This window comes from Mus caroli, chromosome 8 (genome assembly GCF_900094665.2).
Source record: "Mus caroli chromosome 8, CAROLI_EIJ_v1.1, whole genome shotgun sequence".
Classification (NCBI taxonomy): domain Eukaryota; kingdom Metazoa; phylum Chordata; class Mammalia; order Rodentia; family Muridae; genus Mus; species Mus caroli.
In genome coordinates, this window is record NC_034577.1 from 16985550 (window position 1) to 16996008 (window position 10459).

At 42.9% G+C, this 10459-nt stretch overlaps 1 protein-coding gene across 1 annotated transcript in view; it reads right to left on the bottom strand.

The window, feature by feature from the left end:
- Positions 1 to 6: 6 nt before the first annotated feature.
- The window catches only part of Smim19 (small integral membrane protein 19), a 13637-nt gene continuing 3184 nt past the window's right edge, over positions 7 to 10459 (bottom strand). The window contains exons 2-4 of the mRNA XM_021170841.2: positions 10085 to 10223; positions 8097 to 8221; positions 7 to 250 (exon numbers count right to left, since the gene is read on the bottom strand). Coding sequence (XP_021026500.2) covers positions 186 to 250; positions 8097 to 8221; positions 10085 to 10223 — 329 coding nt within the window. The 3' untranslated portion in view covers positions 7 to 185. The remainder of the gene's footprint in view (positions 251 to 8096; positions 8222 to 10084; positions 10224 to 10459) is intronic.

Sequence of the window (10459 nt, forward strand, 5' to 3'; positions counted from 1 at the left end):
CAAGTCCCCATCTCCAGTCACTAAGCATTTTCTTTCTAAGCATTTTTGCACTTATGCAGGAAGTCCCAGAAGAAGCAACACAAGCAGGCTTGGGGGAGGGGCACAACTNGGCTGAGCTTATAGAGGGNCGAGGAACGTGTTTCTCGTACTTCNTCACATTCACTTCTGTTGCTCAGTCTGAAGTTTTATTCCAATGAGAGCTGCACACTGTCGGCCTGGCTTTGTGGCTGTTGATACTCATACTTCCTTGCTATGAGAAAATAATAAGGAGAAAGATGAAGCATAAAATAATTATGAGCTAATGTCATTAAGTCACATTAAATCATGATACTTGGTAAGAAATTAGTTAGAATTAAACATCTGCTTTTCTCCACAGGAAGTTAATTATATTCTAAGACCTTCCAATTTCAATACTTTATATAGATCTTATTTTTATAATTATTATTTAAATATCAGGATCATTCTAAANTTTAAAATATAAAAAATAATTGAATAAGCTATCACAATTTTTAATTTTCTTTCTTACTACACATTGCTACTTTTAAATATATTTTTCTTTGTACTTTGAGACTTCATCCATCCATCCATCCATATGCATGTATACAGTATATTCTGATCACAGCTTTTGTTCTTCCACCCGTCTTCTCCCAGATGCTTTCATCACTGCACATTTTCCTTTCCAACTGTGTGGTTTTTTTTTTTTTTTTAAACTCACAAAGTCCAACTAGTGCTTTCAGTGTGTGCATGGTAGTGGGGCCACCCGCTGTAACCTACCAGGGGCCATTTCCCTAAAAGAAACTAACTCTACCTCAGCAACCAGTAGCTGTCACTATCTCCTCTGCCAGGGCTTCATGCATCCTTTACCCATCCAGCCTGGAATCTGACTGGCTTGATCTTGTACAAGCAACCCCAGTTGCTGTGAGTNCACCTGTGCAGCATCCTGTCACATCTGGAAAACACCATTTTNCAGTTCTTCTTTAACCTCTGGCTCTTATCATCTTTCCAGCCCTCTTCCTTCCTCAATGGTCGCTGTCCCCACAGGACTGAGTTCTCAATAATAACTTATCTCAGCACTTTGATATCAACACCTGCTTGTTTTTTACTGTATTTAACTTAGAAGCCTACAGACTTATTGAACATAAAGGTCACCACTATTCACTAGAAGCCAAAACAAATACACAATTCTTCTTACTAAAAACTATTTAGTAAAGAAAATCTATCTTAAGGTGAGCCCGGAGATGATAAAGCTAAAAAGATTTGTGAATGTCATTAAATTATTTAGNTTTAAAACTTGCAACTTCTTCCTTTAACTTGTATCTAGCTAAGAGAGACATTATTCTTATTTATGCTACTTAGGGTAAATACAGATTCTTAAGCCATACAGCTTACATGTTGGGAGTTCAAAACCAGTCCTGAACAAAAAAAAGAATACTACAGGACATATTACAGTATCTAATTTCAAACTAAGCTAGGGTCGTAGTAATAAAAACAGTGTGCTATACTGGCACAAAAACAGATGCATAGACCAAGGGAACAGAACTGAGGACCCAGCTACCAGTCCGCACACCTATAACCACTGAATTTTTGACAATGCCAAAAACATGTAACAGCTGTGGTGGTTTGAATATGCTTGGCCCAGCAAGTGGCACTATTAGGAGGTGTGGCCTTGTTGGAGGAAGTGTGTCACTATGGGGGTGGGCTTTGAGACCCTCCCCCTAGCTTCCTGGAATCCAGTCTTCTCCTGTTTGCCTTTGGAACATCTCGGATGTAGAACTCTCAGCTCCTCCTGCACCATGCCTGCANAGACAGTGCTGTGCTTCCCACCATGATGATAATGGACTGAACCTCTGAACCTGTAAGCCAGCCTCAGGTAAATGTTGTCCTTTATAAGAGTTGCCTTGTTTACGCTGTCTGTTCACAGCAATGGCAACCCTACCTAAGACAATGGGATTAAAAAAAATAAAACAATAGCATCTTCAACAAATGATGCTGAAAAAACTGGCTTTCAATGTGGAGACAAGTAAAACCAGTTCCTTAATTCCCACCCTGCACAAAACTCGACTTCAAGGTCCTCAACATATGACATGATGCCCNGAAACTGCTAGAGGAAAAAGAAGTGTGCGTCAGCTTACAGACACAGATGACAATGCTGAATCAGACTCCTACGGCACAAGGAAGATCAACAATGGACAAATGGGGCCTCATGAGACTTTTATACAGCAAAGGAAACTGCCAAGCAAGTGCAGAGGCAGCCCACAGAGTGTAAGTAAACAACTGCTATCTATTCATCTGACAGGATTAGTGGCTAAAACACACAAAGAACATAGAAAAGAAAACATTAAGAAAATCAATAATCCAATGTAAAAATAGGGTGTGAGGCTGAGCAGAACTCATAACAGAATTACAAATAGCTAGTAAATGCTTTAAAAGTGCTCAAAATTAAGGAATTGCAAGTTNAAATTACTTTAAGATTCTGACTCATGTCAGTCCGAGTGGCCACTGTCAGGGGTACAAATGACAAATGGATGTGGCTAAAGGACTCTTATACACAGTTGGCGGGAGCATAAACTATGGCCACGACTCTCAAAGAAGCTAGAAATAGAACTGTCATAGGACCCGGTTACAGCTCTCCTGGGCATGCACCCAAGGACTTCATATCCTACTACAGACACACTAGCCCATCCATGCTCACTGCCCCTCTGCTGAGAATAGCTATGGAACACAATCTACCTACATGTCCATCAACAGATNGACAGTGGGAATGTGGGACACTTACAAGACTGCATGTTAGTAATGAAGAAAAACAAAATCATGAACTCTTTAGGGAAATGGAAAAAAAGTTATAGTGAGAGAACTCAGGCACAGTAAGACAAACATCACATATTCGCTGTCATATGTGTAGTCCAGTTTCAAATGTTTTGCTTTGTGTGTTTAGCTTGGGGCACAGGTAGAAGCAGTGAACTACAAAGTCTCTTCTGGGGACGATGCATTAGGAGTGGCAGTAAGCAGGGCTGAGAGGAGAAGCAGAATGGATGGAGAAGGGTTAGCATAAAGAAGGAGAATAGGAAAAGCTGCACGGAAACCTCGAGTCTCAGTCCAACCAGAACTATGACTGGACAGAAAGCAGAGCACGCATGAAAGGAGGCAGGGACGAGAGCAGAGCAGTGGATGAAAGAAGGGGTCAGTGGGCGGGCTGACCAACACTAAGGATGTGTCTCAGTTAGGGTTTACTGCTGTGAACAGACACCATGACTAAGGCAACTCTTATTAAGGACAACATTCAATTGGTACTGGCTTATAGGTTCAGAGGTTTAGTCCATTATCATCAAGGTGGGAACATGCAGCATCCAGGCAGGCATGGGCCTGGAGGAGCTGAGAGTTCTACATTGTTGTTCCAAAGGCAAACAGGAGAAGACTGGCTTCCAAAGCCCACCCCACAGTGATATGTTTCCTCCAGCAAGGCCACACCTATTCCAACAAGGCCACACCTCCTAAAAATGCCACTCCCTGGGCCAAGCATATTTAAACTACCACAGGATTATGAAATAGTCTTATAAAAAGCACACTAGTTAGTAAGATAATTTCAAAATATGATTGTAAAAAAGAAAAAGTTTGAACGGAGGTACCCCACATGGGAAGACAATGATGCCCCCAGAATATATGAGTTATTAAACAAAAACTGCAGTGTAGGGCATCAGATACCCCTCACAGGGTAATTCGCCCCAGATGGCTCCAAAGCATGGGTTGTTGCTGATGTCCCTGGCTACTCAATGTGACCACACACAAAACAAAACAAAACAAAACAACTCAGTTGCTAAAACACCACACTCAGGCTGCAAGATACAGAGATGAGTCTCAAACTGACTGGAGTGAATTTCCCCTACTAGTTAGCTCTCATAGTGCTCNAAGACATTATACATGCTGCTGGGGCAGAAAAGTCATCAATGTTCTTACCCCTTGTTGGACCCTGCATGCTAACATACTGACATGCCAGGCAAGATGTATCCACCGGTGCACTAGGGGCCTGGCTAGTATGAGTGACCAACCACTTTCTGGTTGGATGTGAGGTCTACGTGACAGGTGGCTATTTTATGACTGGTGCTGTAAACCTGATCAAAAGTCCATGGTTGAGGAGACCATAGGCCCTGAGATAGAACCTGATTCTGTTTTTGCTAACTGGTCAGGGTGTCACATTGCATTTTAACAACTTATGCTTACAGTCAGCCTTGGTTACAGAATCTTCACGTGGCAGCAGTCAATGAAGGAAGTCNTAACTGCCCCAAAGAACTGAGAATAATTAACTAGTGCTTAAATGGGACATCTAGAATATTTATTAATTTAATATGTATGAGTATTTTATCTGNGTATGTGTGTGTGAACTATGTGTGTGTAAGGCCAAAAGAAGAAAATGGATCCCCTGAAATGGAGTTAGAGATGGTTATGAACCACCATATGGGTCCTGGGATTCAAACCTGAGTCTTCTAGAAAGAGCAGCTAGTGCTCATAACCACTGAGCTGTCTCTCTGGCCCCATCCTTATGAAAGGACACATCTCCCTTCGCTGCCAAGGCTCAGAGAACATCAGAGAGGAGAAGACAGAAAGAACGTAAGAACAGAGGGTGGGGAAAAGCGCTATGCGATATTGTCTTCTGGAAATAACATGGCTGTTGAACTCATGAACTCAGTGGCAGGGATTACCTGCCCAGAAGGCACACAAGACAAGTCAACTAAAACTCAAGCACACATGGGGCAGGAGTTCTCAAGGGCAGTTAAGCTGGTTGGCCGAGGGAAAATCAATTACTCTTTGAGAGACTAGCCCCTGCAGGGTTACCTATGCTCTAATGGAGAGCCCATACCCATGTNGGCAGTGACTTAACTTAGTGGCTTTGTTGGGCTTTTGTACTTTAGAAGAGAACTTGAGGCTGTGGGAGGCGGTACTGACGGTGTTGGAGAGGAATAGAGGTACACAAAGAGAGGAACTAGTTATGGTCCATTGTCAGTCTGAGGTGTGGTCAGATCTCACCAGAGAATCCAGATAAGCAGGAGGCACCAACAGCTTACCTTTCCTGGATGGCGGCTTGCACCTGCATGTGTAGGGTTGAAAAGTTAACAGGGAGATTGCCACTTGACTGAGCCCATATACAAAGAGAGGAGAGGATTAAGAATGCCTCAAGATGGGGGTTGGAGAGATGGCTCAGCAGTTAAGAGCATTGACTGTTCTTCAAGAGGTCCTGAGTTCAATTCCCAGCAACCACATGGTGGCTCACAACCATCTGTAATGGGACCTGATGCCCTCTTCTGGTGTGTCTGAAGATAGTGACAGTGTACTCACATACATGAAATAAATAAATCTTTTTTTTTTTTTTTTAAAGAATGCCTCAAGATATTCATTGGATAAGGCTGTGTCTGGAACCAGTCTGATGGGGAAGTGGGGTAGAGAGCAATACTAAGGCACTAGGAACATTGTATTTCTCTAAAGAGCTCAGCCAATGAGAATTAAAAGGGCAAAGAACTGCGACATGGGACACACAAGCCACTGTTTTGTGCCGAATAGGAAGCACAGCCACTTTTGCCTTCTGTGCTGGCTGGATCCTATTTCTGCAAACTGAAAATCGAGTGTCTTGCTTTTGCTGCTCCTGAGACTCCACTGCTCTTATTATGAAGCAAGGAGACTGTTCCTCACAGTCTGGGAGGTGGTCCGTATCCCAGGACTGCTCTATTTGGAGAGGGAAGCCTCTGAGAGTCGAAGCCGCACCCTGCCCCACCTCTGGGTGGACTTCTGCCATTCCCTGGCCTCTCCTCAGCACTTCAAAAAGTCCTAAGGGGACTACTAGACAAAGGAATGGTATTCTTCAGTTTANTCTACAGTCTATCACTGAGGAAGTCNAGGCGGGATCCTGGAGTCAGCAGAGACCAGCGAAGTTAATTACCCTTGCCGAAGAATTAACAAAAAGCTCAGAAATTGATGGTCCATTCCAGACTATAGAGATAGAAAGGGCTGAAGGCTTCATTTCCAACTTCCCTTTGTAACTGTAACTATAGCCATGATCAACTAATTATAGTTAGTATGCATGAAGAAATACTAACTACAGTACAGTGATAACATTTCCTGTGTGTGAGTGCTAACAAAAACCCATTAAAACAACAATTATCAAACACATGCCCCAAACACAGCAACATAATCTAATGCTTTTACACACCAGACCAGACCATCAACACTATGAGAGAGTCAAAAATGTCAGAGCAATTTACAGAGTTAAAATAAACCTAAAAATAAGACCAATAAACTTTTTAAAAGGAGAATAGAATTTAAGAAATGAATCATTACAGTCCATTTTCAGCAGGAGCTGCACTTAGAGCTCATCAGAGAACAGAGAGGCCCAAGGCCCACGGCCCACCTTCCTCCTTAGCAGCTGGCGCCNGCTTGTCTAGGAGCTCTGGGCCATCTAAGAGCTGACATATTTCATGGCCTGCTACATAATGGAGCCATGAATCAAAAGACAGGGAACCTTGAGCCCCAGATATTAGATATGGCTGTACGTCCTGACCCAACGGGATGGGGAATTTGGTGAGGGTAAATACTCTATACTGGGAAGTTTGTACCTCCCTAAAGAATTCATCCAATAAAAAATAAAATAAAATAAAATAAAATAAAAACTAAAAACACACAACTGGAGAGATGGGCATCTCTGCTTTGTGACAAGCCAGTATGCCAGCCTTCTTCCCCATCTGCTCAGCCTACTACCATGCCTCCGCGATGCCAAAATAAGCCTGTCTCAATTTCCGGACCTACTCTGCGGTCCCAATACTCTTATTATGAAGTGAGGACTACTGTGTCTCATAATATGATCTCATTTTATTGTACACATGAATAAAATCCTCAAGAAAGAATTTTTTAAACTAAAATAAAAAAAAAGAACAAAATAAAAACCGCAATACACCATCTCAATGGAAAACAAAAACGCAACTCCCAGTCCTTCTACGTGAAACTCCACATGGCAATCAACAGGTATGTGAGCTCAGTAAGCTGGCACACGTCTCTGTGCCTCTATCACCCCTCGGAGCACGTACATCATGCATGTATGCATACACTTGGGCTATATATAGAAAATAAAAGAAGTGCTGCTTGCTTGGCTTTACCACAATGTAGCACTTCCTTACTGCCACAGCAAATACCTGACCAAACTGACTTAAGACAAGCGGAGTTTACTGTGGCTCACAGTTACAGGACACAGTCCATCAAGGCAGGGACACACAGTGNTACCGACGAGCAGCAAGCACACTGCGTCCTCAGTCTAAAACCGATGGACCNAGCCAGCTTTCTCCTTTCTCACCCTGTCCTTGACTTTAGCCCAGGCCATGATGCCGTCCTACCTTTAGACTACATCCTCCCACCTCAGTTAGCCTAATCTAGAAAGTCCCCCAAGACCTGCCCAGAGTTCTGTTTCCTTTGTGACTCTAAACTCCATCAGGTGGACAGCTGAGATGAACCTGGCGTTCTAAGATGAACACCATCTTGCTTGTCCTCCCTAATGTGCCATGGAAGCCACGCCTTCATCTCTCAGATATCACAAACGGCTTCAATGTACAGACAGTTGACTCTGGACCTATACTGCTTAACGTTTGNTTCTTTGTTCTGTGTACATGAGGAAGATTTTCCATTTCTTCCAGTGATTAGAACCATAGGGTGTATTAATATTGTTCAAATATAACTTCTGGCCTTGNACCTTGATCTCAGAGTTCCTGAAAGCCATTTGTATACTTCTTTGGTGTTCAGTTGTTTGACCATTTCAGTGTCATCCCAAGTGAGCACAAAGGGGGAGAAATAAGAAGAGGAAGAAATGGAGGTATCGACTGGTGGTTACAGTCTCCATCACTGCAAACCCTGTAAGAGTATGATCATTCTCAAGGCCACAGAGAGGCCTCTCACAACAGGAAGGCAAAGGATCAAACAGCCATGATGTTGAGATAAATCTGTGTTGGAAAAGGTCTANGTTCTTCTAAATAGCCATNTTTTATTACCTTTTGTTAACTAAGTGCAACAGAAAATCTGCGTTCAATACATTATGTGTACAACTTGGCACAGAATGCACTTACAAACGGGATGCGCCTCCACTTGTTGTCTTAAGCGAATTCTGCTCACTGTGTCATAAAAGCTTGGCTCTGACAACATCCCTTCTGTGGGAGGCACACTAAATATTCTCATAATTTTCCTTTTATTCCTAAAACACAAAAACAATGCNGGTTTGTTTTAATACATGTATGTTTATCTCATGATCCATTAAAACTGTGAATTAAAAACTCCCCTGTAAAGTACCCTGATCTCCACAAACATAGAAAGCTTTCTGTGTAGAGCTATCACGCCACAAAGGAAGGGACCACAAAATGAGGACCTTTCCTTGTGATTCCCCTCAGCTCCTAGGGAAAATGGTGTATTAAAGCCACAGTATACAGACGAGGAAGATACCATTCTTCTTCCTTCCACGACACCCAGACAGAGACAAGTCACTGCAGTGGGGAAGAGCCCTGATCTGAGCAGACCTGAGTTTGGAAAATTCGTGAATAAAACTGTTCCTTAATGACACAGTCTCTTGGGATATTGTTTTAGAAACAAGAGCATGCATCTCTGNTTTTAAAAGAGAAGTGGGAAGGAGGCGGTAGCTCTTTTGAGAGAAAAGTTGTCACATGCAAGTGGATCCGTGATGACGTGTGGCGCCTTCTTCCACCCACGACATGCCCACAGTCCAGCCACTGAGAGACAGCTACCAGGCAACAAGGGCAAGCACAAATAGGAGAGGGATATCCAAGGCCAAACAGAAACGATTTCTGGAGTATTCATTATTATGAATTACTTAATGACTTTTTAAACCTCAGTAGAGAATGTCCCAAAGTATATACCTACAAGCAGAATACTGATTTTTCCTCTTTATAATACACCTTAGTCACTTCTGCCTTCATCATAATCTTCTTCATCATCTTCATCACCACTGCCACCACATTATCATCATCACCACACCAGAACCACCACCACCACCACCACCACCACCATCATAATTACTTCTATTATTGTTTGCTGGATTGAGGGGAACGAAGCCAGGAAGAGTTAAAACAGTATTTAAATTAAGCTACACTAGAAATTAAGACAGAAAAAATTATCTCTTAAGAATTTGGACCAAGTGGCTTATCAATGACACAAAGATAAAAGCCCCATTTCTTGTTCTCAAGGAACTGGCAATTTTATAAATAAAGACCAGAGAAGTAGTGAGCTGTTTTCCTGTCAACTTGTTATACAGCTGGGTCACCGGGAAGACAGGACCTTAGTGGAGGAATGGCTGCTATCAGACTGGCCGGTATGTAAGTCTGTGGGGCATTCTCCTGGCCAATAATTGCTGTAGGAGGGCCCAGCTCACTATGGGTGGGCGGTCTCAGGGTGCAGAAGACAGCAAACTGGGCAAGTCATGGAGAACAAGCCATAAGCANTGTCTCTCCATGCTCTCTGCTTCAGTCCCTGACTCTAGGTTCCTGTCTGGGGTTCCTGTCCTGACTGCCCTCACGGACTGTGGCCTGTAAGCTGGAACGAATGCTCTCCTCTGCCTGTAAGCTGAAACAAACACTCTCCTCTGCAAGCTGCTTTCCATCCTGGTCTTAATCAAAGCAATTAGGATGCGAATTAGTACAAGTGCTGTGTGTAAGAAGCAAGGGATAGGTCAAACGGGTAAGGAGAGGTCTGCTAACTACGTGGGCGTCAGAGTACCTTTGCATTTCAGACACTTGGGTGAAAAAATACTTTAAAGTGTGCTCGTTCCAAGGAGACAGTGTATCAAAGCTGGTGACAGAGACAGGTATTTTAGAAGTGCTAGCATCAAACTTTAGAGCAACGGGTCTGTCACCCAGAACTGAGTGTGGGGTTTTCAAATCAAACCCCAGTCACCAGCACCCACATGGCCAGCACCTCTCCATCCAGGAACAATATTTCTGAAGAGACATGTTTAATACACTTAATTCTGCTAAAACAAAACAAAACAAAACAAAACAAAACAAAACAACAACCACCAGACTGCTTTGATAAGCAGTATCTTATTTACCTCTTGGCATACATGAAGAGACCAAAGCTAACAAGGATAACTATCAAGTAAACATTGGTGGCTTCGTTCCAGGCTTCATGGACTGTGTAATCAATAGAACCGTCGTCAGCCATCACACCATAACTTCCGGCCATGGGATCTGTAAGGAAGAAGAGAAGGCAGGGTTGGCTAAGCTGTGGTCACTAACTGTTGCATTCCCTAGAGCTAAGAATGACTTTACATTTTGAAGTAGATGCATGCCTTTCATTCCTTGCATGTATTTTTGGGGTGCTGGGGGGTCAAACTCAGGTTATACATGTACTAAGCACGCTCTCTACCCTAAGCTAGCCTGCAGTTCCTAAATTGGTACACTATGACCCTGCTTCAATTTTCCTC